This window comes from Falco cherrug, chromosome 8 (genome assembly GCF_023634085.1).
Source record: "Falco cherrug isolate bFalChe1 chromosome 8, bFalChe1.pri, whole genome shotgun sequence".
In the NCBI taxonomy this organism is placed as follows: Eukaryota; Metazoa; Chordata; class Aves; order Falconiformes; family Falconidae; genus Falco; species Falco cherrug.
Genome location: NC_073704.1, coordinates 26,023,582 through 26,049,811, shown reverse-complemented (window position 1 = coordinate 26,049,811; position 26,230 = coordinate 26,023,582). Strand labels below are relative to the sequence as shown.

The following is a 26,230-nucleotide window of genomic DNA, read 5'->3' as shown; positions in this document are numbered from 1 at the left end:
GCCCTGTGGATGGGGAGGTCAGGCTGTGCTGGGTGCAAGCGGGTCTGGGGAGGGACAGGATGGGAACGGGTGCCCTGTACGGTGCTCCCACCCCTGCCGGCCCCGCCACCCCCCCCGGCTCCGGGAGACGCGTGACCTTAATCCGAGGCGACCTTGAGAGGCGGTGGCTGCTGGGCGTGCGGGGCCGGGGGCGTCCCGGGGGGCGGGGGGGCCGGGGGCGGGCTCGCCGCCCTGCCGCTGCCGAGGGGCGGGCAGCCGGGGCAGCCCCGGCCCCGTGCGGCCGCTGGCGGTGGAGCACCGGCGGAGCGGAGCGGAGCGGCACGGCACCGGAGAGCGGGTACGGGGCGGGGGCCCGGTCCTTGGCGGGGCAACTGGGCGTCCTGCGGGGGGACAAGGGTGGCGGGGCGGGCTGGGACCCCGGGCTCGGGCAGCGCTGCCCCACAGGCGGCTGCACGGGTGGGGGCCAGAAGAGCTGGCGGTTTTGTCTCCTTCGCTTTCAGGCGTCACTTGTCCCCCCTCCCCGAGCCCTGAATCCCCCGGGCTTTGCTAGCCCATCCCGGGGCCCCCTGTCTGACCTCCGCCCCGAGCCCCTCTGGCCCCGGCAGCTGCCCCCCGGCACGGGTGATGCTCCCGGCCCCTGCCCTGGGGCGGTGGGAGCGCTGTGCGGGGCTGAGCCGAGCCCCGGGGCGCGGGCAGGCTGTGTGCGCACCGGAGCAGCAAGAAGGGGCGGGGGGGCGAGGGGAGGCATGTCCCTTCCAGCTCCGGCACGGCCACCCCCATGGCGGCGTTTAATTCTGCTGGGGAGCTCCGCGCTGGAGTGGCTGGGGAGCGCTCACACCCACCGGCCCTCCGGTTCTGCTGGGGGACTGTCACCTCCAGGAGAGGAGCTGCAGTGGCTCAGCGTGTGCTCGGGCAGCTGGGACTGTCCCTGGCAGGAGGCGGCTGTGCTGCGGGAAGCTCTCGGGTTGGATTTCTCTGTGCCCTGGCTCCTGTCCCGCTCCACTCGACAGCGTAACTCAGACCAGGGTGAGGGGGGCTGCATGGGGCCCTGGGCTCGGGGCATCTCTCATGCTCTGGGGAGAGCCAACAGCTGTGTCTTTGCATCCATGCTTCTGGGATCTTCCCCGTGCTGGCAGGGATTGTCTCTTCTTTGCTCTGTGTGTGCGGAAGGCACAGCTCCACGGCTGGGGCAGGGCTGGATGTGCCCAGTCTGTGCCGGGAGCCTGGAAGGGCTGGCACTGGGGGAGATCAGTTTAGCTCCAAAATCTGAGTGGTTACAGGCCTGGGGGCTGCAAGCAGCTCCCTTGCATGCTGCCACCTTGCACACATGCATGGCGGGGTGCAGAGAGGGCAGATCGGTGCAGGCAGCCCAAGCCCTGGGCCAGTGGGTTGGTGCCCCCTGGCACGTTGGATGTGGGGGGATGCAGGCACTGCAGCGAGTCCTTGTGGTCTGAGCCCTGCAACAAGGGCTGCTGCTGGGGACGTGCAGCCCTGCACTGGGCACTGCTGGGAGGTAGCTGGCATGGCACCTTAGCTGCTCCGTGTCTCCTGCAACATGTGAGGTTCCCAAGAGTGGGGACAGGGGGTCCTTATGTGCCCTGGGTACAGCTGAACAGCCACTGCCAGCCCCATGTCTGGCATGTCCCCCAGGAGCAGGGCCACAGCTAGGGATCTACCTGCCTGGCCATCCCCACACTGAGCCGGGGACGGCCATCATCTGGCCCCAGAGCCTGTGAGGGTCTGGCAGCTGGGCTTGGCAGCTGTCTGCACACTGACAGCACCGGCTATTCTCGGCCCCGAACGGCCGGTGCCTGTGCTGAGTCAGAGGCCTGGGGTACAACTGCCACCCCTGTGCCCTGGCACAGGGTCCTCTGCCCCCAGGGACCCCTGGATCCCCTCCTGCACCTAAATCCTAGCCCACCAGCTGAGGCCTCCGCTCCTCGAGGGCCCAGCTCCAGCACCCAGGTGACAGGCACATGCAGCAATTTGTCAGTCTAATTGAAGTCTTAACAGCCTAATCAAAGCCTTATTGTCAGTCCAGTCGTATTTATAGTCCCACTCATCGCAGTGCGCTCCCTGTATGGCCACTGGTGCAGTCACAGCCCCTGGGTGCTGGTGTTCTCTGGGGAGAACGGGCTGGGGGAGCTGCGGGTCATTTCTCTGCACCCACTTCCTTGCTCTCACAGCCTCGCCCCTCCCTTGCTGCCAAATCTGTTGGCTGGGGGCTGTTTCCCAGGTAGTGGGGGCTGTTCTTGGTCACCCCCACAACAGTTTTTCCTGGCTTCCAGGGCTGCTTCTCCCCTGGGAGCAGTGACCTGGGAGCACTAGGGCTCCAGTACCTGCTGGGCTGTTGGTTGGCCATGCTCTCAAGTATTTCTGTTTTCCTCCAACACCTTTCGAGCTCCGGCTTCCTGGTAACACTAATTAATATTTCATGAGCACAGTGGGGTGAACTCGACACTTAAGGAACCCAGCAGGAGACAGGCGCAGGTGTGCTTGCACACAGACAGGCGCACATGCACCTCCTACACATGTGGAATGGTTGGAGCCCACCAGTGCAGTGCGGGGGTCCGTCCTGTTCCCACCAGCTGTCCTCTCTCTTCCTTCCCCAGCAGCCACCAGCGTGGAAGAGGCACAGCCATGGCATCGCTGCTGTGCAACGCCCGTGAGTGCCCCGGCGGTGGGGAGGGGCAGGGGCAGGGTACCACCATCCAGATTTACGCCATGGCAGATCTGGACGGTGGGTTGAGCTCTCAGCTCAGCCACACTCAGGAGCATCCGTACCCCCCATGGACATTGAGATTTGGGATTGGCAGCACTGAGGGTGGATGGGAAGGGTCGATGGGGAATTACCTTCTGCCCCTCTTGTGGCAAAGGGAGTTTGTTTGGGGTCCATCCCTCCTCCATCCCAAACTGAGGGACCACATGGGGTTCCAGAGGCAAGAGGGAGCAAGGTACCAGGGCACAGTGCCCAGGTACCCTTGCCCTCAGTGATGTAGCCCATGCTGCCCCCAGGCATCCAGCTCACTGACACGCTGGAGCAGATGCAGCAAGGGACACTGATGCGCAAAGTCAAGTCCAAGAGCTGGAAGAAGCAGCGTTACTTCAAGCTGCAGGATGACTGCATGACCATCTGGTACCAGTCCAAGAGGACAGGCAAAACTGAGTCTGCCTGTGAGTACCAGTTGCTGTGTGTTGGCTGTGGGGCCATCAGTAGGGTTCAGAGTGAACAGGGATGTGAATGTATGAAGATCCTTGGAGCCATGCTTGCAAATGGTGCTGGGGCATTCAAGACAGGCTCTGTGTGCGTGCTTCTCTCACCCATACTGCTCCTGCCCTCAGCATGGGTCACAAGGGCTGAGTCGAAATTGCAGCTGGTACAAGTGGAAGCTCTGGCGTGCCACTTGTACATGCCTACAGAGGAGTAGGCAGGCAAACAGAGGAGCAGGTGGATAAGTAGCTGGATGGATGGAAGAAGGGATGGATGGAAGGACAGGTTGTCTGTGGGCAGTGCCCCCTGCCCTCGTCCCCCTCAGACAGGCCTCCCCTCCATCTGCCCCAGTCTCCATCAGTGATGTGGAGACGGTGCGGGAAGGGCACCAGTCGGAGGTGCTGCAGAGCCTGGCTGAGGAATTCCCCCCTGAGCGCTGCTTCACCATTGTCTTCTACGGCCGTCGGGGCAACCTGGACCTCATTGCTGGCTCAGCAGAGGAGGCACAGTGCTGGGTCCAGGGCCTGCGCCAGCTCATCGAGGTGGCCACCAGCATGGACCAAAGGGAGAAGATAGACCAATATCCTTTCTGCAGGCACCATTTTGCACTTCACACCCAGTCCTTCTCCCATGTCTGGCCATTCCCCAGGCCCTGCATCTCCAGCCTTGCCCCAGCATGTGCTTACGTCTTCTGGGTCTCACCATCTGCATCAGGGCAGGGAGAGCCCACAGAAAAAGGAAAAGAGGCCATCTGATGCTCCCCAGAGCCATCTCTCTTAGCCAAGGTCCTTTCCCTTAACATCTGCCCTGGTTTCTTTCACATGGATTCGTGACTGGTTCCAGAAAGCCGACAAGAATAAGGATGGACGCATGAACTTCAAGGAGGTGCAGCGTCTCCTCAAGATGATGAATGTGGACATGAACGAGGATCATGCCCTGCGGCTCTTCCAGGCAAGCACTGCACCTGAGGGCCTGGAGGGGCTGGGGAGGGGCTAGAACAAGCTGCACAACACCTTCCTGCAGAAGGATGTGATCACTTCCTTCTGTCCGTCCGTCTGACCATCCATCCATCCATCCATTCATCCATTTGTTCACTTAACTACCTGTTTACCTAAAGAAACATCCATTTGTTCATTTATCTGTCAACCCAAGCAGCCAATGCAGCTGTTCCTCCCCGCATTCATATGTCTGTCCAGCAGCTTATCTGTCCACCCAGCTAACCAGCCATCTATTTATTTACCCATCAACCCAACCATCCACCCATCCATCCATCCATCTGTTCTTCCACCTGTTTGTCCATCTCTCCATCCACGGACCCATCCATCTATCATCCCACCCCACCAACCCTCCATCTGCCAATCCATCCATCCATTCATGCATCAATTGATGCCTACCACTGCTGCTGGCGTGGAGTCTCTGTGCCCTCTGTTGGGGGTGGGTGAATCCCCCACAGCCCCTTGGTGTGGCCAGGACACCCCATTTTACACTGGCTAGATGCTGAGTGAGCTCCCTTGCAGGCTGCTGACAAGTCGGAGTCAGGGACGCTGGAAGGGGAGGAGTTTGTGCTCTTCTACAAGGCCCTCACACAGCGTGAGGAGGTGCTGAGCCTCTTCCAGGACTTCTCCGAGGATGGGAAGAAGCTGACACTGCTGGAGCTGGTGGATTTCCTGCGGCAGGAGCAGCTGGAGGATGAGGACACAGAGGACCTGGCCATGGAGCTCATCGACAAGTATGAACCATCGGAGACAGGTGAGAGCCAGCCCAGACATCATTGTGCTCTGCATGGGGGGAAGAAGGGGGCTGAGACCCACAGCCCCATGGCAGGGTCACCCCCATCCCCATCCTGCTGTGGATGGGCACAGGGGGAAGACTTACTGTGGTGTGATCTGGGTGCAGTTTCCCTTTTTTTGGTCCATTCCTGGACCATTTTGGTGTAGAAGGTTGACCATCCATGGGGTGCAAGCTCTGGCTTTGGGGTCTGCTGCTCACCTTCCCAAGGTTTCTGTCCTGAGGCATCTCTCCCTGTGCCCCAGCCTCTGGCAGAAGCTGTGCCCACCATGCTGGGGATGCCAGGAGCCACCAGCAGCCCTGTTTGCCCCCATCCTGTTCCCTCCGGGTCCCTGGCTGTCACTGAGCCTCCCACTCCACCTGCAGCCCGGGCTCGCCACGTGCTGAGTGCTGATGGGTTCCTCATGTACCTCTGCTCTCCGGAGGGCTCCATCTTCAACCCCCAACACCGGGCACTGTGGCAGGACATGAGCCAGCCACTCTGTCACTACTTCATCTCCTCCTCCCACAACACCTACCTGATAGAGGACCAGATCCGGGGCCAGAGCAGCATTGAGGGCTACATCAGGTAAAGGGGCTGGTCCCTACTGGCTGCTGCCCAGTACCCTCCTGCCCCAGTGCCATGCCACGGGCAGCTCCATGGGGCAAACCCAGAACCTCCTTTGCCTCCTCCATGGCCCAGCACCCATGCAGCCATGCCATGTGGTGCTTAGCAAGGGGGATGCTGAGTCGATCTCTACCAGCCCTGCATGCAGCAGCATCCCCACCCTTGATGGTTGTCCCCTGGTCCCTGTAGGGGTGACAACCACAGGCATAGGGGAGGGCAGGGGGCTGGTGCCCTGGCTGAGTGCAGGGTCCCAGGGGTGACAACACAACCCTAGGGCTCTGAAACGGGGCTGCCGGTGCCTGGAGGTGGATTGCTGGGACGGGCCGAATGGGGAGCCCATGGTGTACCACGGCCACACCTTCACCTCCAAGATCCCGTTCCGGGAGGTGGTGAGCACCCTAGGGAAGTACGCCTTCAAGGTAGGGCATTCTTCCTCAGGTGCCGGGTATCATGAGTGTCCCTCAGCGGGTCAGGGGGGACATGGCTGCAATTCGGGGCAGTGATAGGTCTCTCGAGGGCTCATGGTTCTAAGATTCACATGCCTGGTGCTGCAGCAGGATTCACCCCACCACAGGCAAGAAGGGTGGCTGTGTCCCTTCCTAGGGGACAGCACTGGGGAGTCTGACCCACAGCCCTGCGCCATGCCATGCGAGGGCACATGGGTGCATGCAGACATGGTCTGCTGGGGGTGCAGGGGTGAGATGGAGCCTGGTGGATGCGGGGATGAGATGGGATATGGGGGATGCTGGGGGATTGGTGGGGTATAAAGGTCTCGAGGGGATATAAAGACACACAAGGGGCTCCATCCGGGCACTGATCATGCCTGGGCAAAGCCCTTGTGAGAGCTCCCCAACCCCACCAAGTCTGATCTCCAGCTGTGCATGTTGCTCCCCAGACCTCAGACTACCCGGTGATCCTGTCCCTGGAGAACCACTGCAGCATGGAGCAGCAGGAGGTCCTGGCCCAGCAGCTCAAGTCCATCCTGGGGGAACAGCTCCTCACCACCACCACGGATGGGCATGTCCCCAGCCAGCTTCCGTCCCCAGAGGTAGGAACAGAGTGCGTCCGTGCTGGGCATCAGTGTCCTGCCTGGGAGTGGGGTGAGGAGGTGGCTCTGCTGTCCAGAGGAAAGGCCACCCCTGCCCCAGCATTGTCCTGCTCTACTGGAGCACTTGGGAACACTGGGGATACTGTGTCCTCATGTTCACCATGGTCCCAAAGTTGTCCCCAAGGTTGTCTTCCCATGTCCTGCACAGCCAGGCAGCAGGGCAGAGCCCTCCTACCTCATCCCCTCCTGCATGCTGAACGGAGCTGGTGGTGCTGGCACCTAACAGTGTGGGGTCCCAGGGGACAGCAAGTCCCATGGAGGAGATGGGCACCCCAAGGTGCCTACCTGTCTATACCCAACCCCACAGGAACTGAAGCACAAGATCCTGCTGAAGGGGAAGAAGATTGGGCGTCTGGAGGACATGCTGGATGGGCCAGGGGATGAGGCACCTGATGTATCTGATGATGACAATGGGGCAGAGGCAGAGGAGGAGAGGCGGAGGGCAAAGGTGAGTGGCCTGGGCTGGGGACCATCTGGGAGCAGTGAGCCCCTGGACACAGCTATGGGCTGTGGTGACATCCCAGTGCCAAGAGGAGAGGCAGAGACTGCAGGGACATCACCAGGCAGGGCGGACAGCCATTTCTGCCCCTGGTCACACCAGTCTCCTCTTTGCATAGCATCCCTGTGGTGGCAATATGTTGGGTGCCACTCAACATGTTGGGTGGGTCCCCTGCTTGCTCTGTTCCTGGCAGGAAGGCTACCCATGGTGGGGATGCTGCCACCCTAGCACATCCCTGGATGTTCTTGGCTGCCCTGGGCTCTACAGCCCCTGTCCTGGGTGAGTGCTGGAGGATGGTGCTCCCATCAGGAGGGACTCAACGTGGCTCTGCCTTGCAGAAGGACAAAGAGAGCCTGGCACAGGCATTGTCTGACTGCGTTGTCTACTGCAAGAACGTGTCCTTCCGGGGCTTCCAGGAGGCCCGCAGCCATTCCCGGCCTTCCGAGATCTCCTCCCTTGCTGAGGCCAAGGCCAGGAAGCTCATCCGGGATGCAGGTGAGATGGAGGGGGCAGTGGCACCAGTGGACTGGGCCAAGTGGAGGCGGCAGGAGGCTTCCTCAGCTGTAGGGCTAGAGCCTCCAGACACCAGGGTTCCCTCCCTGCCCAGGGCGAAGGGGGGTCCAGTGGGGCTGTACCCTGGGCTTTAACTCTAGTGCGTGAGGGGGGTTTATGGGCTTAGGAAGCAAGGCAGGATGCCTGCATTCCTGGGAGGGGAAAGGGATGAGAATTAGTGGGTGAGTGGATGATGTTTGGATGGGCAGCACACATGGGTGGCTGTGCAAGCCAAGGAATGACCCCACAAGTAGCCCCTCACGCTCCATCCCTAGGGAATGAGTTTGTCCGCCACAATGCCTGGCAATTGACACGCATCTACCCCAGCGGGATGCGGACTGACTCCTCCAACTACAGCCCACAGGAGATGTGGAACGTGGGGTGCCAGATCGGTATGGCCAGGGGGCTTCAGGGATGTGGGCTGGGGAGATGCCCTGGGTCCCATGCACCATCAACACTCATGTTGGTGCTAGCTGCAACCCCAGCTGGAACCCGGTCTGGCCGCATGCTCTTGCTCTTGCTCTGCCCTGGGAATAACCCGGGCATTGGTGCCTTGTCCCGCTGTGCAGCCCCGCATCTCTGGCTACGGGGACAGGCTGGTTCTCAGCTCCAAGCAGGTCATGGTTTCTCCAAGCTGCCCTGAACTCTTTCCCTGCCACCTTCTCCCAGTGGCCCTGAACTTCCAGACAGCTGGCATGGAGATGGACCTGTGTGATGGGCTCTTTAGCCAGAACGGCCGCTGCGGCTATGTGCTCAAACCACCCTTCATGAGGGATGAGGAGACTCCCTTCAATCCCAGTGACCCCAACAGCTGGGAGGGCCCTGGCCCCATCACCTTGACAATCCAGGTACAGGACCAAGGAGACCCCGGGGAGCCATGACAGTGTCCTTGGTTGGTCCCAGATGAGTAGGTACACCACTGGGCAGCGTGCTGGAGCCATGCAGCCTCCAAGCAGATCAGTTCAGCTGCTCCCTGGCTCATGGGGTCCGTGCCCCTTTGCACAGGTGATCAGCGGGCAACAGCTGCCCAAAGTGGCCAACAGCAAGGACGGAGCTATCATCGACCCACTGGTGCGCGTGGAGATCCACGGGGTCCCTGCAGACCAGGCACGCCAGGAGACCAAGTACATCGAGAACAATGGTGAGGCCCACGGTGGTGCCAGGGACCCCGCTGTGCCCATGTGGCCAGTCCCTGCCCTCCCTCACCCTCCCAGCACACACTCTCCCTTCCCAGGGTTTAACCCCCGCTGGGATGAGACACTCCAGTTCCAGCTCCACGTGCCCGAGCTGGCCCTCGTCCGCTTTGTGGTGGAGGATTATGACAAAACCTCCAGGAATGATTTTGTGGGCCAGTTCACCCTAGCCTTTGCCAACATCAAACCAGGTGAGTGGCTGCTGCCTGGTGGTGGTGGTGGGGCCGGCAGGGCAGCCCCACGAGGGTGTCGGGCTCAGCTGGGTGCTAGAGGGTCAGGTCAAGGGCAAAAGTCAGCCAGAGCCTTGCTGTCCCCCCTGCAGGCTACCGCCACATCCATCTGCTCTCCAAGGATGGCACCAGCATCCCACCCTCTTCACTCTTTGTCCACATCCGCATCACCGAGCCGCCTGGCCCTGAGCAGGACTGAGCTCGTGGGGTGAGCCCGACCTGGATGGAAGCCATAGAGCAGGCCCCACGTGGCTGGGGCTGCGAAGCCAACTGCATTCATCCTCTTTTGAGCCATTTGTATTGTCATTGCTGCTGTGCCCCGCTTTGCAGTAGCTTCTGAGGGCTAGGAAAGGTGCTGACCTCCCCTTCCTGGGTTTGGGATGCTGTCTCCCATGCATGAGCACGTGGTCTGTGCTGATGCAGCACCCTGTGCCCCCAACATGTATCCTGCCCTGGCCCACAGGCATAGCTTCGCTGCAGGGAGGAGGAAAGAGAGTGCACGGTGCCCTGGCTCTGCTTCAGGGGCTGGTCCCCTGCAGCCAGGGGAGCAAGGCTGGAACCCAGCAAACCCCAGGGCTGGGCAAAGCTGGGAGCAGAATTGGTCCTCACTAACCCCCCAACCCTGCAGGACCCCATCACAGCCCCAACTAACCCTTGCCCTGTCCTTTCTCTGTGAGCAACCTAATAAATTGTTTGGTGACAGGCAGTCTGGGTGTGGTGGTGCTGGGGAGAGATGGAGAGCTGGATTTGTGCTTGCACTCTTTCCCTGTGGGCACCTGGCCCACTGTTCGTGCTGGGCTCCAAACAGCCCCAAGAAACAGTATTAAAAGGAGCTGAGAGATTCCTTTTATACAGCTGCATATTTTACAACCCATATACATATATGCCTATACACACACATCGCCGCAGCAGGTCTGTGCCACCAGGGCCTTAAAGCAGTCAGGATTCAGCCTCAATGCAAAGTGTCATCCTTCCCCCCAGAGCACCCTCCTTCATGCTCCATCCTGGGGGGCCCCTCAGCCCGGTTCTCTCTCTGCACAGCATGGAGGTGGACGGTAGGCGTGCTAGGGTCCTTGCCCACCCCCTGGCTGGGGTCGCCAGCCCCATGCTCGGGGTGATGCCGCTGGATGTGTTTGATGACCTGGAACTTCTGCTTGGCCTTATAGGGGCAGTAGCGGCAGAAGAAGGGGTGCTCGTTGGTGTGGGTCAGGTAATGGTGGCGCAGGCCCGCCGCCCAGCGGAAAGCCCGCCCGCAGGCATTGCAGACATAAGGCTTCTCCTCACTGTGCTTCTTCAAGTGGGTCTTGAGGAGGAAGCGGGTCTTGAAGGCCTTGCCACACTGCTCGCAGATGAAGGAACGGGCCTCCTGATGCCGCGTCTCCTTGTGCACCCGCAGGGCATCTGCCCGATTCGTGCGGTACTCACACTCATTGCAGTGGTATGGCTTCAGGCCTGTGGCAACAGGGAAGGAGATGGCACCGGGATCAGGGGCACAGTGCCCTCCATCCCACAGGTCTCACCATCCCTGTAACAGAGTGTCAGCCCCCAGGGACCATCCCCTACATCCCATGTCAGAAGGCAACCCAAGACCCCCCATTTCCAAGGCACCACACGGTGCCTGGGGTTCGTACCACCCCACCTTCCCTCCCAACCCACCAGCACACAAGAATGTCCTGCCGCCCAACTGCTAGAAGTCCTCCCCCACCTCCAGCTGGGCCACCATAGCAAAGAAAGCACAGAAATGGGGCTCCCACAGCCTCAACACCCTCAACGGTGCCCCATGGCCTGTCCTCAGTGGGCAGCACTCACCCGTGTGCTTTGTCATGTGGTACTTGAGCTGATTCACCCACTTGCACTTGTAGCCGCAGTCAGGGCAGAGGTATTTCCGCTCCTCCTTGTGGATCCGCATGTGGTACTGGGTACAGGGCAAGAGGACAGGGTCAGGATGAGGCCATGTCCCCTGTCCTGAGAATGTGCAGGGTGCTGGCGTACCAGCAAGGGGCTTAAAGACAGCTCTGACATCTCAAACTGCATGAGGCAAGGAGGGCTGTCTGCTTACCTGGCAGACTACGGGCAGGGGGAATCCACAGCAGGGTCAGGATGAGACGCCTGTACTGCTAAGCTTGCTCTGTCCCAGCCTGTGGTTGGCACAGGCATTTCTCCCCAGTTTGGTATTTAGGGCAAAGTCTGGGCTAAAACCCAGCCCAACAGAGCCAGCCCTGAGCTAAGCACATTGTGCAGCCTCACCCCAGGCAGTCCCAGAGGGCTCCAGCTCAGCCTGGCCATTAAAAAAAGTCAATATTTCTTTTAGCAGGATGAGACCATTTTCCCCTCCATTACCCCATGGCTGGCCCTCCAGTACTAGCAAAGGCCCTTTACCATGCATAAGGATTCCGCTAATCACCTACAGAAATGAGGGCAGGGTCTGGCTCTGCTTGCAGGGAAGCTGAGCTTTCCCTGCACCGTGTCTAACTGGTGCCTCAGAGCACGCTGCATGCCAGCAGGCAGACAAACTTGGCTTTGAGTGGTGCAAGGCTGCATCCAGAGGCCACCAGAGATGTCAGCGGGAAGAGGAGTGAACTTGGGCAGCTGCCCACATTCTTGCCCCTTCCCCTTAATCTGCAACAGCAGGAAGCAGGGAAGAAACATACTGTACCCTCATGAGTTTTATCCACTCGTCTCATGAGCCACAGAAGAGGATGGAGGACAAAACTCCCCTTGGGAGTTTCTTCTTCCCCAAATCCCCGTCTGGATCCCCCTCAACCCATGTAGATGCAGCAGGGTATAACCCCAAGCAGGGCGCTCACCTTGAGACGTGAGGGGTCGGCACAGGCGTATTTACAAAGGTGGCACTTGTAGGGTTTCTCGCCGGTGTGGATGCGGATATGCCACGTGATCTTCTGCCTGTTCTTGGTGGTGTACTCACAGTCTGAGCACTTGTACACGCGGGTGCCCCCATGACCTTTCATGTGCTGGTCAAAGACAAGCTGGTGGCAGCAGGCAAAGTCGCAGAAGGGACACCGCAGGGGTTTGTCCTGGGGGGCAGCCGGCTCGTGGCTCTCCACGTAATGCCGCACTAGCTGCTGCCGCTCCTTGGCCGCAAAGCTGCACAGCTCACAGCGGTGGCTGAAATGCTGTGTCTTGTGCTCCTCCAGCGCCTCCCGGGTGGTGAAGGTCTCCTTGCAAGTGCTGCACTCCAGGTGCGGGTGCTGCTTCTGCAGGTGGCACTTGAGCGTGGCCTCGCTGTGGCACACAAAGCCGCAGCGCGGGCAGCCATAGGACACCTTCTCCTCGTGCCGTCGCAGGATGTGCTGCTTGAGGGCCGTCTCAGAGCTGAAGCGAGCCTCACAGCGGGAGCAGCCGAAGTTGAGCTCGCCACGGTGGCAGCTGTTGACGTGGCGGGTGATGTCATTCTGCAGGTAGCTGCTGTAGTCACAGAGTGGGCAGAAGTGGGTGGGTGTCTTTTCATGCACCCGCAGGCGGTGGATGCGCAGCTTGGAGTTGGTGCCAAAGGTCTGGCTGCAGATGCCGCAGGCGATGCGCCCCACGCCAGTGTGCAGGGACTGGTGGGCCTCCAGGCGGTAGCGCCGCGTGGTGCTGAACTCACAGTAGCAGCACTTGTGTGGCTTTACTCCCTCGTGTTTGATGCGGATGTGCTGCCGCAGGCAGCGGGCTTGCTTGCAGGTGAACTCACACTGGCGGCACTGCAGCTGCGGCCGCTTGCTGTAGTGCTTGCGGTGCAGTTTGCGGTGCAGCCGCAGGGCTTTGGCTGCCTTGGAGGTGAAGGGGCAGGAGGTGCAGCGAAACTCACCCAAGGTCACACAGCCCCTCTTCTTGTGTGTCTTCATGGCCCGTTCCTGGTGGCAGGTGAAGGGGCAGGTGGGGCAGGAGAAACGCCTCCTCTTGGGCAGGGTGGCTTTTGGGGGGGTCACATCCAGCAGGAGCTTGCTGGGCTGGCCTGTCTCAGTGCTGGCTGGGTCCCCCTCAAGGAGCTCGGTGCTTTGTGGTCCGTCATCTTCAGGATGCATGATGTGCTTCTCGGCACAGTGGCTCTTGAGGGCCCGCCGGGAGCGGAAGGCCTCAGGGCACAGGGAGCACCAGAACTGCTCTAGGCTCCGGCACCCATCCTCCACATGGGAGGTGATGGTGGAGACACGGGAGCACACAAAGGAGCAGGCATTGCAGTGCAGCTTCCCTCCCTCCCGCCGGTATTTCTCCGATGGTTTTCCAGGGTGGGGAGGACAAGTGGCTCTACCTGGCTCAGCCCCATCCCCTTGCTGGGGAGGCTCTTCTGCCACCTCTGTGCTGTCACCCAGCACGGATTTCTCAGGAGCAGGAGAGCCCGATGCCTGCTCCCCATCCAAAGGACTACCTGCTGTCTGCATTTTATCAGGCAGCAATTCAGCTTCCCAAGGGCTCTTGGCATGCCCTGACTCCTCTGAGCCTCCCTTCTCGCTCTCCGCTGTTTCTTCTGTATCATTACCACCAGGCTGGTCAGCAGGTTGGCACAATCCAGGTGGCTCCTGACCAGCTGGTTTGATGATCTTGTTCTTCTTCAGGAGAACTGGGCACTTCTTGAGTAGGTGGGTGTTGAGCCCCCTTTGCTGCTTAAAGCTGGCACCACACTCATGGCACACGAGTGGGGCCCGGCGGCTCTGACAGCTGGCTTTAGAGTGCAGGGACATGGACTTCTCCTTCCGCGTGACGTATGAGCACTTCTCGCACTTAAAGATCTGACTCTCTGACTGCACCACCAGCATCTGCACCCTGCCCTCCAGCACCAGCGTCTCTGCCTGCTCCTTGTCCTGCTTCCGTAGAGCCTTCAGCACTGACTCTGAGCCACCCCTGGCATCATCACTGGAGGTGGCCACGTCCTCTGGGACAGGTGCGTGGCTCTGTTCAGCTGTCTTCAGCACGCTGAGCCAGGCCTCTGGCAGCTCGGCTTGGCTGGTCTCTCTCATCTCTGTGTCTGGTACCAGATTATTGTGGTCTGAGCACGACCCCTGAAGGTGGCCTGTGGCCTGCCTCAGGGCATCTTTTTGCTGGCTGTCTCCTCCTGCTACACTGCCCTCCAGCCTCGCTGCCTTGTGTTCCCCTACATCTGCCGCCTCTTCTTCAAAGTCTGGGATGTCTTCGAGTGCATTGTCATTGTCATCCAAACCCAGGTCCTCCTGGGAGCTCAGCATCTCATAGGCTGCAGGAGGCTCCTTGCAGGACAGCATTTCCACACCCTCTGGCCCTGCCGCACAAGATTCTCCAGCCAAATGCTCCAGGAGGGGGTCAGATGAGACATTCAGTGCCTCCAAATGCAAAGTGCAACTCTCTGCCACATCCCCAGGAGCAGCGAGCTCAGTTGAGCCTGCAGCAGCATCTCCTTGCACGCAGTCATCTCCCAGGGCATTGCCAGCAGTGGGACAGCCCTGCTCCCCCTGGTCCACACCTCTCTCCACCTCGCTGCTGCTCTCAGGTGGAGCGGCATCCTGCCTAAGGAGGGGCACCACAAACGCTTGCTGGTAGCCCTCTTCCCCCTGGGATTCCAGCTGGGATGGCTTTGCCTTTGCTTTTGCCCACTGCTCCTTGCCAGGAAGGGGGGAGCTGGCATCCACATGCAGGGCTGTGCCGAGGTCATAGCTGAAAAGCACCTCAGATGAGCTGATTTCCAGCTCCTTGTTGGCATAGTTTTCCAGCCAGTCCTTGTCACCGGGTACGTAGCCATGAATCTTGCGCTTGTGGAAGAAAAGGCTGGTGTTGCTGAAGGTGCAGTAGGAACAGAGGGCGCAGCGGAACTCCTTCTGCTTGGTGTGTTTGCAGTTCTCATGGTTCAGCAGTGCCTGCTTGTACTTGGTCTGGTACGTGCAGTACTGACACTGGAAGACGGGCACCTGGTAGTTCTGTGAGTGCTTGGCCTGCATGTGCTTCTGCAGCTCGTACTTGCGCTTACAGGTGAAGCCACACACCTCACAGATCAGACTTTTGCCCTGGTGCCGCAGCTTGTGGCTGCTCAGCTGGTCAGCACGGTGGCACCGGTATGAGCACTGGTTGCATTGGTACCTGGGGAGAAAGCAGAATCAGTCAAACAGTATGAGGAACTGGGGCAGCCTGAGCCCCATCAGGCACGTTGAGCTCTGATTCCTTGTCCCGGACACATGGGGAAGGGGTACCACTTGGTTTGCCAGATCTGACCTTTGCCATGCAGACAGCTCTTACCGCAGGCAATTCCTCCCTGCTGCAGCCCTTGGCACTGCTGGTACTTTACAGCCCCGGCTGGGGACAGGAGATAGATTCCCTGAGTATTCCATACAGTGACTGCATCACCCCCACATACATCACACCAGCAGCAACCCCGGCATCCCTGGAGGCACACTAGACCCAACGGAGGTGATAATACAGAGGTGAAAAACATGTTTTGGCAGAGTCCTGCACATGCCCAAGCTGGCCTTGGCCCACAGTCATCAGCAGAACCCATGAACCCAAGCTCAGAGCTGCACTGATATGTTAATACACCTCCTTGACCAAAAATAGCCTTGCCTCCACAGCACCATGCTGGCAACAACCTGCAAGCTCAAAGACCACATTTTTTACATGCCAGAGTAGGCTGTAGCCATCCCCCAGGCATGAGAGTCTGGCACACAATGCAGCCTGGGAGCAGCAGACTCCTGGAGCAGGATTTGGGGAGCCCTGACTATGCTGCCAGGCCAGCAGAGACGGGTGTCATACCGGAGATCTCCAGTGTGCTTGCGCATGTGGACATTCAGGTAGTGCTTCCACTTGGTGATGTACCCACACTCGGTGCACATGAAGTTCTTGTCATCGGAGTGGGTCAGCATGTGTTTGGACAGGTAGCTCACATCCCGGCATGTGAAGTTGCAAAGTTCACACTTGTGAGGTTTCTCTCCTACACACAACACAGGAACACCCTCACCATGACAGCCAGATAAAGCAATACTGTTTGCCTCCCTCTGCAGGTAAACTAGATCAGCAGGAGCTGGGGGTAACAGCAGGGACAGGGACACGCCCTGACTTCAGCCAAGTGATGACAGGGTGACAGGGCCAGCAATGGGACCCAGGAGCCCTGACCCAGCCCTCCCTGCCCACCGGGAGCTGGACAGGATCCCTCCATCCCAGCTCGGGACCCCTGCAGCGGACACCCACCAGTGTGCAGCAGCATGTGTCGGATGAGCACCCTCTTGTGTGCAGTGGCAAAGGCGCACTCAGTGCACTTGTGGATCTTCTCGTTGGCGTGCATCTTGCCCACATGGTCGTGAAACTCCACGGGGTTGAAAGTGGCGTACGGGCAGAAGCTGCACTGGAGCTGCTCACTGCCTGGGTGCCCCTGCTTCTTGTGCTTGCGGAAAACATGCTTGTTGGAGCAGATGAAGTCGCACTGCTGGCAGTGGAAGGCATAGTGGGTTTTTCGGTGAGCCTCCATGGCCTCAGCTGTGCCAAAGAGCAGCGAGCAGGCATGGTACTTGCACTCCACTGCCTTAATGCCATGAGCATCCTTGAGATGACGGACAAACTCTTTCCGGTCCTCCACGCAGTAGTCGCAGCCCCCCTGGAAGCAGCTCAGCTTCTTGGGCTCAGCTTTGTGAGTCTTCAAGTGCTCTTTGAGGGCCTGGCTGAGCCGAAACTTCTCCTCACAGACAGGGCAGGAATAAACATCAGAGTAGAAGTTGGAGATGTCCTCGTGCATGCTGGCCATGTGACGATTGAGGGCATTCTTCTCCACCGAGCTGTAGTGGCAGAGCGGGCAGCGATGGGCCTTCTCTCCTGTCTCCCGCATCATGTGGATTTTCAGTTTACTTTTGCTGGTGAAGTACTTGTGGCAGTTGGGGCACTGCAGGCTGGGGTCAGGGAAGTGCAGGTTGAGGTGCTCCACCAGGTGCGTCCGCTTCTTGAAGCACCGCTTGCATTCAGGGCACATGTGGGTTTTGTAGAGGTACTCAGAGCCTTCCACGACATCTCCTGTGAAAGCAGAGTAGGGGGAGCCGTCAGCAGAGAAGAGACAGAAAGCATGGGCAGATGTTCTCTCCCAGATCCAGCTGTGTCAAGGCACGGGCTTATACGCATATGTGGTCACACAGCAGCCATCTACTTGGAGGTACTGTCCCCAACCCAAGCCACCAGCACAGTTCAGGTGAGCTCTTTCCAGCCTAACAGTGGTAAAGCACAGCCTATATCAGGCCTGCCTGCACATCCCCAAAGCCAGGCAGAATTTTGCCTGCTTTTGTCTGAGCCCGGCAGCAGTTGTGGACATGCAAAAGGAGGGACGCGTTTGCTTGGGTAGAGGGCAGGGGGAACAGTGCACTGGTACATGCAGGAGATGTGGGTCCTGAATGGGGACCCCCAGGACCCACAAGCCCAGCCCACGTTCCTTCGCCAGTCTTGAGGCTGTGCTGCTTGATCATAATACAAACCAGAGCAGCTCCTGGTAGGGCCCCACATCCTACCTTTAAAGTGCTGCACCCGCAGCACTCTGGCTTTCTCGGGAGCTGCCTTCCCATCCTCTTTGGCCTCGCCTTCACAGGGGCTCTCACCATCCTCATCCCGTGACTCGTCCCCACTGCTGTCTGAGTCCTCTTCTCCAGCTGACACTTTCTGCCCCTCCAAGGAGCCCTCCCTGGTCCCTGTGGGCTTTGCAGGCCTGGCTTCTGCTGCAGTGGCTTCCCAGCCAGCGTGGCAATTCCCTGCCTCCTCCTGTCCTTCTTCTGCTGCTTCAGTGGGGCAAGACAGAGATCATCATGCTCCAGGCAAGAGGGAGCCACCCTCCTCACCCACACACATGCAAAAAACTTGCTGGCCAAGATGGGGGGCACAAACCGTGCCACAGGGAGGAAGGAATGCAGGGCTCCATGGCCCTCCAGCAGCACAGCCTCAGCCCTTGCTCCTCCCAGTTGTAACTGGGATGCATGGACAGTCAGCCTCTGCAGCACCCACAGGCCCTGACCCTCCCACCCAGCCATACCTGATGGCAGGATGCAGTGCTGCTCCAGGCTGTTGGGGGCTGAGCCAGGGGGGCTACCTGTTGCAGGCATCTCAGCAGGGGGCTCTGTGGTGTGGCCCTTCCTGTGCTGCCAGAATAGCTTAGCATTGGCTGTGATGAAGTCACAGCGGCCACAGTGGAAGGGAAAGTGGGTGCGGTGGTGCTGCTCCATGGCTGGGCGGCTGGGGAAGAGCAGCGGGCAGGCACGGTAAGCACAGGACACGGGGGAGGCCCCATGCAGGCGGCACAGGTGGCTGCGCAGTTGCTTGCGGTCCTCTGTGGTGAAATGGCAGCCCTTCTCCGGGCAAGGCAGGGCTCCTGGTGGCGTGCGGTGTGTCTTGAAGTGCTCCTTGAGTTCGCCGGGCTGCATGAACACTTCCCGGCAGATGGGGCACAGTAGGTGCTCAGGAGTGGAGCTCTCCTGCATGCCAGCTCCAGGTGGCTCCGAGCCCCCAGGCTCACTCTGGCCCTCGTTGGCAGAAGCCAACAGTGCCCCAGAGAGCTCCAGGTGCCTGGGGGGGGTCAGCAGCAGGCACTGGTGCAGTGACAGCAGGGAGGCCTCTGGGAAGCTCTGTCCACACCTCTCGCAGAAATACAGCTCCACTACTTTGACCAGCACCTCTGCAGAGAGCAAGGGGCAAGCATTAGGAAGGGCTTTTGCCAGGCCCAGAGCTTGGAGCTGGTGGTTCAGTTCCAGCTCTGGACAAGGAGGATAAACCTGTTGCCACAAACTACAGTTTGGAGAACTGCAGCCCTCCACCTGCCCAGGGTATTCCAGGACACCTCCCATAAGAGAGGGGACACCACCACCAGGGTAACCACAATGACCAGGTCTGTCCCTTAGCACCTTTGAGGCATGCAGAGATGTGAGGCTGGCTCAGCCCCGTTCCTAGCAGTATGTGCCCATGCTGGACCTGGGTGAGAAGTGTGCTGGGGGTGGCAGTCTGGGGCGGACATCTCTGCCTGGTCCCCACTGACAGCACAGAGCAACCCCCTCACCCGACATGCAACTCCCACAGCCACCCCTCCCCATCCACACTCCCAGCTTGTGCCAGGTCTGCGCTTGATGGTAGCACTACACTCATGATGCACACAGGGTCAGAGACACAAGGGCACTGTGGTGTCCCCAGGGTGCCAGCTGGTAGGGACAGGGGCCCCGGCCAGACCTCTGTCCCTCTGTTGAGCGCTGTGGGGCCCATGTTGCCCTCCCTGCACCCCATACCTGTGGCATTGGCTGCGTTGCTCAGTGTCACATTGCCAGCCACTGCCTCGATGAATATTTCCACGTTGCTTCCTTCAGCATGAGCCCCTTCCCCAGACATCGACGCCTCTGCCAGCAGCAAGTCCTGGCTGGCAGACAATGGGGGTGTCCCAGCCAGGTCAGTGCTGGCCACATCAGGGCTTTCCATGGCTCCTGCCTCTCCTGGCGGGGGCAGGAGCAGCTCCGAGCACAGGGCCTCCATCTCCCTGCCGGCACCCTCAGACACAGCCACTTCTGCACTCATTGCCAGTGGGCACTGGTGCTGGGCAGGAGGGCCTCTCACTCTGAAACAGAAGAAAGTGCTTTAAATGAGGGAGAACCCAGAGGCTCAGGGGTCCTACAGGATTTTGGGGGTCAGCCTGCTGTGCCAGTCCCCAGGCAGGGGTATCTCGACACTGGCTCCCTTCTGCTGTCCCCAAGCAGGCTGGTGACAAAACCCACTGCCATGGAGCAGATGGGGTGTGAGGACCCCTGTACCCTCCCCAAAGATGCCCAGGGGCCTCTACCTGAGCCCAACAGCCAGACTTGCTCCCTGGGCACGGGTGGGCCCAGACCCGGGCCTAGCCTCTGGATCCAGGTCCAAGTGGGCCCGAGCCCGAGTCCAACCCCCAGACCTGGGCCCAGCCGCCAGTGAGGAGGTGCCCACGGCGAGTCCCCGCACGGCCGGGGCCGTCCCAGCCACCTCGCACTGCAGCCCCGGCCTGTCCCCCCCGGGCCGGGGACTCAAGCAGGACCCCGGTGCCTCCGGCCCTGGCACATCTCGGTGGCGCGCGCCGGGCGAGAGGGAGCGTCACCCTTTGTGCAGCTCGCCCGGCCGCTCTGCTCTGCCCCGCCGCCCGCCCCGGCCCCGCTCTATGGTGCCAGCCGGCAGCCGACCGGAAGCGGCGCCGGGCGGAAGTGAGGCTGGGGCCATAGAGAGCGGCGTGGCGCGGGCCAGAGCGGCGCCGCGCGGAGGTGAGGGGCGGCGGGGCCGGGGGCCGCAGGAGGCCGGCTCCTGGTGCGGGGCGCGGCCGGGGGCTGGGCCCCTGCCGTGGGGAAAGCCGGTGTGGGGCTGGGTCTCCTGCCGGGGAAGGTGGGCTCCTGCCGCGGGGCTGAGGCTGGCTGCGGCGGGGGAAGGCCCCACTGCGGAGCGGCGACCGTGCCGTGGGCCCGAGCCGTCCTGCGGGGCAGGGGACACCCTGCCCTGGGAAGGAGCCTTGCTGTGGCGTCAGACCCTGTTCTGGGGGAGGCGGGGTGCTGCTTGAGGGGGCAGAGCGGGTCTGTGTATCTGTCAAGAGAGGCGCCTCCTCATCCCCTATATCTGACAGACCCCTGCTGAGAGCTGGAGAAACTTCAAGCCCCCTGTGTGTGCGACCGGTGCCCTTTATCCACACGCGGAGGTGCTGCTTCCACCACATTTGTGCACCCGTTGCCAACAGCAAAGAACCAGCTCTTGGCTCAGCTGGCCGAGGCACTTCAGCTTTTTCAAACAATAAACCTTAAATAATTGCAGTACTTGTGATTTCTAGCTGCTTAAAGAATAAAACTGTGCAAAACTGTTGTAATGGCTGACGAAACAACAGAGTGCTCCTGTGCTTGCTTGAGAGCCTACAGCTCCTGGCCCTTTCCTGCCTGTCTCGCCCAGTGGCCTGCAGAGAGCAGGGAGGCTCCTGCAGCCGGTGGCAGTCTGAACCTCCAGTAGTAAGATAAGCATGGATGTGGGAGATCGGTATGTGCCAGGCAGCCTTTCACGTTGAGAGCTGGCTAAAATAAAGCCCAGGGAACTGTGGGCAATCCATTGTGTCCCTTGCTGCCATTCAGTCCTTCTTTTTCCATGCAGATTTGTTTCTGGAGTGCGGAGATGGTGCTGTGGAAAGAGCCTTCTTAACCTCCCACAATGCCCTTTTCTGACTTTGTCTTAGCACTGAAGGACAACCCGTACTTTGGGGCTGGGTTCGGCCTCGTTGGGGTGGGCACAGCCCTGGCATTAGCTCGGAAGGGGGCCCAGTTTGGGCTGGTGGCTTTCAGGCGTCATTATATGATTACCTTGGAGGTGCCCAGCAAGGATAAGAGCTACCACTGGCTGCTGAACTGGATCTCCCACCACGCCAAGCACACGCAGCACCTCAGTGTTGAGACATCATACCTGCAGCACGAAAGCGGGCGCGTCAGCACCAAGTTTGACTTTGTCCCCAGCCCTGGGAACCATTTCATCTGGTAAGAGAGGGCAAGGAAAAACAGTCTGGGGATTGGCCCTCACTTTGGCAAGGGAACTTCAACCTGGGGGATCCATGGAGGCAGCAGAGAGGATCCTGCCTCCTCCTTGGGTCTGGGTTAGTGCAGGAGGTTGAGAGATGCGAGAGGAGTCTGTATTCACCACTGTGAGGTGATATCTTTACCAGAAATGAGTGTTCTTGATGCACAAACTGGGCTGGGCGCAGCTGAGTGGTGCTGGACCGCTGTTGCCCAACCCCATCTTCTCGCCCCAGGTATCGCAGGAAGTGGATTCGCATCGAGCGCAACCGGGAGAAGCAGATGATTGACCTGCACACAGGGACGCCATGGGAGTCTGTCACCTTCACTGCACTGGGCACCAACCGGGAGATCTTCTTCAGCATCCTCCGGGAAGGTCTGTAGGGGAGCTTCATGGGGTCCTGCTGGGAACAGCCTGCTTCCTGGAGACACCCAGGGCTTCACAGGAGATCCTTTTCCCTGCCAGCTGTCCCCTCTGCCTCTCTCTGCAGCCCGGGAGCTGGCGCTGCAGCAGCAGGAGGGGAGAACGATCATGTACACAGCCATGGGAGCCGAGTGGCGGCAGTTTGGCTTCCCCCGCCGCCGGCGGCCTCTCAGCTCTGTGGTGCTGGAGGAAGGTGTGTCGGAGAAGCTGGTCCAGGATGTGAAGGAGTTCATCGACAACCCCAAGTGGTACAGTGAGAGAGGCAAGGCTCCAGTGTTGTGTCCGCTGTACTGTGCCCAGCATGGCTCCTTACCTTCCTGCAGCCACGGCTGTGGGACACCACCCTCAGCACATCCTGCAAATGAACAAGCCCAGGCAGTGATGTCAGTCCTGGGTCTGCAAAGGGACACACTCCCCTTGGTTCAGTCCAGTCCTGGAAACTGCAATAAGCCATGAAGTTCATTGCTCCTGCAGTGCTGCTGTGGGGTGGGGCAGGATGCCTGTGGTCCTCTCTGGAGATGGCTGCAGAGAGGTTTTTCCCTGCTGCTTGCCTTCCCCTGGTGTGTCCTCTGTGCATGCTCAGCACAACCCCATGGCTCTAGTGGGGAGAGCTCAGAGCATCCCAGCTGGTTCCTAAAAGGTCACTGTCTTCCTAGGGATCCCCTACCGAAGAGGCTACCTGCTGTATGGTCCTCCTGGCTGTGGGAAAAGCAGTTTCATGTGAGTATTGCCAATTGGCTAATGGCATTTTTACTGCTAGCTGCCTGCTCTGGGGCACAGCAGTCTCTGGTGAGAGGGTGTGGGTGAGTCTGGGTTTGAAATGCAGGAGTGGGCTGTGCCACCTGTGTGATGCCTGGTGTAAGCATTTGCGTTGCTGGCACCGTGACAGGTCTGGGTGATGAGCCCATTGCTTTTCACAGTGCTGCATAGCACCAACGGGCTGAGCAGGTGCTCCCACTCACTCCCCATGTCTGATCCCCACCAGGGGAGGGTGCCTATGTCCTCTCCTCTGCTGCTGGGCAGGGAGCTCTGGTTCTTCCTCTGCTCTGGGCTTTCTCACTGTGATTCCACCCCTGTGGTTTGTGTCCTTCCCAGCACAGCTTTGGCCGGGGAGCTGCAGTACAGTATCTGCCTGCTTAGCCTCAGTGACCGCAGCCTCTCTGATGACCGGCTCAATCATCTCCTGAGTGTGGCACCGCAGCAGAGCATCATCTTGCTGGAAGATGTGGATGCTGCCTTCATCAGCCGGGACCTCGCTGCTGAGAGTGAGTGGTGCCCTGTTCCTGGGCCAGGAGTGGGAGGGATGTTTGTTGGCTGTGCTGGGGGAAAGTTTGAACTCTGGGCTGCTCTGCTGCACCAGCAGAGACCATGAGTGGGCAGCTCTCAGGGGCCTCAGGGCCCAAGCTGCACCTTGCCCAGTTTTGGCTAGGCTATATAAAGAGGAATTTGGGTCCTTTATTCTCAGAGACACTTCTCCTGCCCAGTTGTTTTCAGCATGAAGGAGGAGGTGGCTTTCCCCCTTGTTCTCTTTTTGGGTTCCCATGGGTGCAGGTGGGTAGGGAAAGTGAATATGCTGCCAGCCAAGGAGACGCAGGGGGCCAGCCTCGGGACGGGGAGCTTGGCTTAAGCCTTAGGTGATAGGGAGGTGGCCTGCAAGACTACACGGGGTTAGTGGCCAATGGATATGATCTCAGACACCTCTGTCTCCAGACCCAGCTGTGTACCAAGGCATGGGGCGCCTGACCTTCAGCGGCCTCCTCAATGCGCTGGACGGTGTGGCATCCACAGAGGCCCGGATTGTCTTCATGACCACCAACTATGTGGACAGGTCAGAGCTGCCCCCTGGGAGGGAACAGGGAAGGTAGCAGGGGAAAAACCTTGCTCTCTTTTGATGGGCTTTATGGAGGGCTATTTGCATCCTTCAGCTTGACAACTGGAGGTTTCCCAAATCCTCCCTTGAGATGCAAATCCTTTGATTGCTAATCAGGATCCTTTTTGATGGAGCCTCGGGTGCTTCTTTGCTGTTCAGACCACAGTTGTGCCCTTCAGGAGCAGTACCAGCTTCCTGCCTGTGGGACCTGCAGGTTTTGGGGTTCTGACTGTGCTGCGAGTGGAAACACTGGCCCCACGCACAGCCCACTGGGTTGGCAGGATGCAATGTGGGCTCATGGCACCTGGCCAGACACTGCACTGTGGCAGGCTTGGCTCGCTCCAGACCATGCTGGCCTAGAGGGTTGTTTAGAGGTTGCCCATGGGACAGAGATGGGCAGAGCTGTTTCCAGGACACGCTTGTCCTCCTCCGGAGCCAGCCCTTCCCCAGCTCTCTTGCTTTTGAGTTGATTTTCCCCCTCAACCTTCCCAGGGACAAACCTGTTCCTCATCTTCATCGTCTCACAGTGCAGAGCACATTGCAGATAGTGCTGTGCTGGTGTGGAGGGGGGCCTCCTGCAGGACCCACCCTGCAGAGACACTTTGATCAGGTTTTCAAGTCACCTGTGTCTCTCAACAGGCTGGACCCAGCCCTGGTGCGTCCTGGCCGTGTGGATCTCAAGCAGTACGTGGGCCATTGCTCCCGCTGGCAGCTTGCCTGCATGTTCCAGCGCTTCTACCCTGAGCAACCCATGGCTGCAGCCGAGCGGTTTGCAGAGCAGGCACTGGCAGTCTCCAAACAGATCAGTGCTGCCCAGGTGCAGGGTCACTTCATGCTCTACAAGACAGACCCTGAAGGAGCCATTTCAAACATACGCTCCATCCTGCTGTGACCAGGGGCCCAGCTTTCCCTGGCCACGCTAAGAGGACTGGGACAAGGATGTGACCATCTCAGGGATGCCATGAAGCTGCCCAGCCATGCATGCCAGGTTTCTGTTCACCTCTACTCCTCCAAGGCCTTGACTTTTTATTAAAACACATGGAGAGTCAGAACTGCCAGCCTTGCAGTGTGGAGAGGGAGTCAGCTCTTGCTGCTCCCCAGACTTTGGTGCTACTGCACCGTCCCTGTGTGTGCCTCGTGCTGGGATTGCTGTAAGCTGCCAAGGCTTCTGGATGTGAATCACCTTCCTTGCAGGACAGCCTGGGGGTGCACTAGAAGGGCATTTCCTTGGGGCAGGACATTGGGGTGCTGCACTACTAAAGAGCTGCTGGCCTTTGAAGGGACAGCGGTCTTCACTGGTTTGTGAATATCCTCTGAAATACACAGCGTGGCTCTTGGCTTTCCAGTCCCTTCACCTGTTAGTAGCCCCAGTATCCAGCTGCTGGTCCAGAGCCCTGCTGACCAGGTCCTGGCCACTGCCAGTACTGGAAATCCAGAGTGTTTTAGAAAAAAGCAGCTACCAAGAGACAGCTCGTTGCCCATTGGGCTGTAGGCTGGTGCCACAGCTCCTCCCCTGCTGGGCTGTGATGCCAAGTCACAGATCTGCTTGGACATCGTTCCTGGGTGGGCTTGACTGTCCCTCCTACCAGCAATGTGGGGCTGGAGCTACTGCAGACCTCGGGGCAGGGCAGATGAGAGGCTTTGGCTGGTTACAGAATATCTTCCCAAGAGCCTGATATTAATACCAACATGAATTTTTGCAGCCAGGCCAGCCTGGTACAAGGTGCAGAAATCCCTGCTGGAGGTGACTATTTGTGTCTTTTCCAGCAGGAGAGGCCCTGCATGGTTGAAGGAGGGATGTGGCCTGCTGCTGGTAGTCTCGCAGCCTTTTTCCTGTCATTGGGCTTCTTTCCTGCCAGGAGTCAAAGTCCTGGATGGGCTGGTAGAGCCACAGGTGCCTGAAATGCAATCAAAAAGCAGGCAGGTTCTGCACCTCCTTCCCCACACCACAGAACCAAGTGTCAGCATGTGCGTGCTGACCCACAGAACAAGCCAGCCAGAGCCTCTCCGCTCCCCTGTCCCTGTTTCAGAGTCCCTAAATCTGGTTCCCCAGAGCCAGCCCCTTGTTCATATCCTCAGTTTGGGAGCTGTGTCACCTTGGTGGGGCTGGGGGAGCTGGTTCCAGGCCACGCTCAAGCTGTTAGGTTGCTGCTCAGCCCTCCTCTTGGCCCTGTCCTGCAGGGCCAAGGGTGAAGCTGAGAGCACATGGGGATGGGAAGGGGCCCAGCTGGTGCCACCCAGCTGAATTTCAGTGTAAAGAGGCACAGCTGTG

The 26,230-nt window shown here is 59.5% G+C and overlaps 3 protein-coding genes across 4 annotated transcripts; 2 read left to right on the top strand and 1 right to left on the bottom strand.

Moving 5' to 3' along the window:
• The first annotated feature begins 207 nt into the window (after positions 1 to 207).
• On the top strand, positions 208 to 9,895 carry PLCD4 (phospholipase C delta 4). Its single transcript, XM_055718573.1, has 16 exons — positions 208 to 337; positions 2,613 to 2,665; positions 3,016 to 3,174; positions 3,563 to 3,791; positions 4,033 to 4,162; positions 4,729 to 4,960; positions 5,366 to 5,567; positions 5,881 to 6,025; positions 6,502 to 6,654; positions 7,022 to 7,162; positions 7,552 to 7,708; positions 8,041 to 8,157; positions 8,435 to 8,613; positions 8,771 to 8,906; positions 9,000 to 9,149; positions 9,281 to 9,895. The coding sequence occupies exons 2-16, from the start codon at positions 2,641 to 2,643 to the stop codon at positions 9,385 to 9,387; spliced, it is 2,262 nt and encodes a 753-aa protein (XP_055574548.1). The 5' UTR covers positions 208 to 337; positions 2,613 to 2,640; the 3' UTR covers positions 9,388 to 9,895.
• A 123-nt stretch (positions 9,896 to 10,018) lies between these two features.
• ZNF142 (zinc finger protein 142) lies at positions 10,019 to 20,287 on the bottom strand. 2 transcript variants are annotated; one of them, XM_055718558.1, is made up of 9 exons: positions 19,939 to 20,287; positions 19,394 to 19,716; positions 18,154 to 18,792; positions 17,639 to 17,902; positions 16,341 to 17,153; positions 15,906 to 16,083; positions 11,996 to 15,239; positions 10,998 to 11,103; positions 10,019 to 10,640 (listed from the first exon to the last, which is right to left on the bottom strand). In XM_055718558.1, the coding sequence occupies exons 2-9, from the start codon at positions 19,674 to 19,676 to the stop codon at positions 10,141 to 10,143; spliced, it is 6,027 nt and encodes a 2,008-aa protein (XP_055574533.1). In that variant the 5' UTR covers positions 19,677 to 19,716; positions 19,939 to 20,287; the 3' UTR covers positions 10,019 to 10,140. The 2 variants fall into 2 exon arrangements, with proteins under 2 accessions (XP_055574533.1, XP_055574534.1); XM_055718559.1 differs by having other exon boundaries at positions 17,639 to 17,899; positions 19,394 to 20,287.
• Positions 20,288 to 20,324: 37 nt separating this feature from the next.
• Positions 20,325 to 25,297, top strand: LOC102054232 (mitochondrial chaperone BCS1). The gene is made up of 8 exons (XM_055718571.1): positions 20,325 to 20,386; positions 21,252 to 21,628; positions 21,901 to 22,040; positions 22,156 to 22,350; positions 22,745 to 22,808; positions 23,184 to 23,353; positions 23,799 to 23,916; positions 24,598 to 25,297. The coding sequence occupies exons 2-8, from the start codon at positions 21,309 to 21,311 to the stop codon at positions 24,848 to 24,850; spliced, it is 1,260 nt and encodes a 419-aa protein (XP_055574546.1). The 5' UTR covers positions 20,325 to 20,386; positions 21,252 to 21,308; the 3' UTR covers positions 24,851 to 25,297.
• Positions 25,298 to 26,230: the final 933 nt, after the last annotated feature.

What these genes read in the sequence shown, in the direction of transcription:
- PLCD4 (XM_055718573.1), top strand. Translation starts at nt 2,641, where the DNA reads ATGGCATCGCTGCTGTGCAACGCCC. An exon ending in ATCGCTGCTGTGCAACGCCC is followed by an intron (nt 2,666 to 3,015) that starts GTGAGTGCCCCG and finishes TGCTGCCCCCAG; the next exon opens with GCATCCAGCTCACTGACACG. An exon ending in AGGAGAGGCGGAGGGCAAAG is followed by an intron (nt 7,163 to 7,551) that starts GTGAGTGGCCTG and finishes TCTGCCTTGCAG; the next exon opens with AAGGACAAAGAGAGCCTGGC.
- ZNF142 (XM_055718558.1), bottom strand. Translation starts at nt 19,676, where the DNA reads ATGAGTGCAGAAGTGGCTGTGTCTGAGGGTGCCGGCAGGGAGATGGAG. An exon ending in GCGGGTGCAGCACTTTAAAG is followed by an intron (nt 17,154 to 17,638) that starts GTAGGATGTGGG and finishes CTGCTTTCACAG; the next exon opens with GAGATGTCGTGGAAGGCTCT. An exon ending in AAGCACACTGGAGATCTCCG is followed by an intron (nt 15,240 to 15,905) that starts GTATGACACCCG and finishes CTTTCTCCCCAG; the next exon opens with GTACCAATGCAACCAGTGCT.
- LOC102054232 (XM_055718571.1), top strand. Translation starts at nt 21,309, where the DNA reads ATGCCCTTTTCTGACTTTGTCTTAGCACTGAAGGACAACCCGTACTTT. An exon ending in CCTGGGAACCATTTCATCTG is followed by an intron (nt 21,629 to 21,900) that starts GTAAGAGAGGGC and finishes TTCTCGCCCCAG; the next exon opens with GTATCGCAGGAAGTGGATTC. An exon ending in CAAGTGGTACAGTGAGAGAG is followed by an intron (nt 22,351 to 22,744) that starts GCAAGGCTCCAG and finishes CTGTCTTCCTAG; the next exon opens with GGATCCCCTACCGAAGAGGC.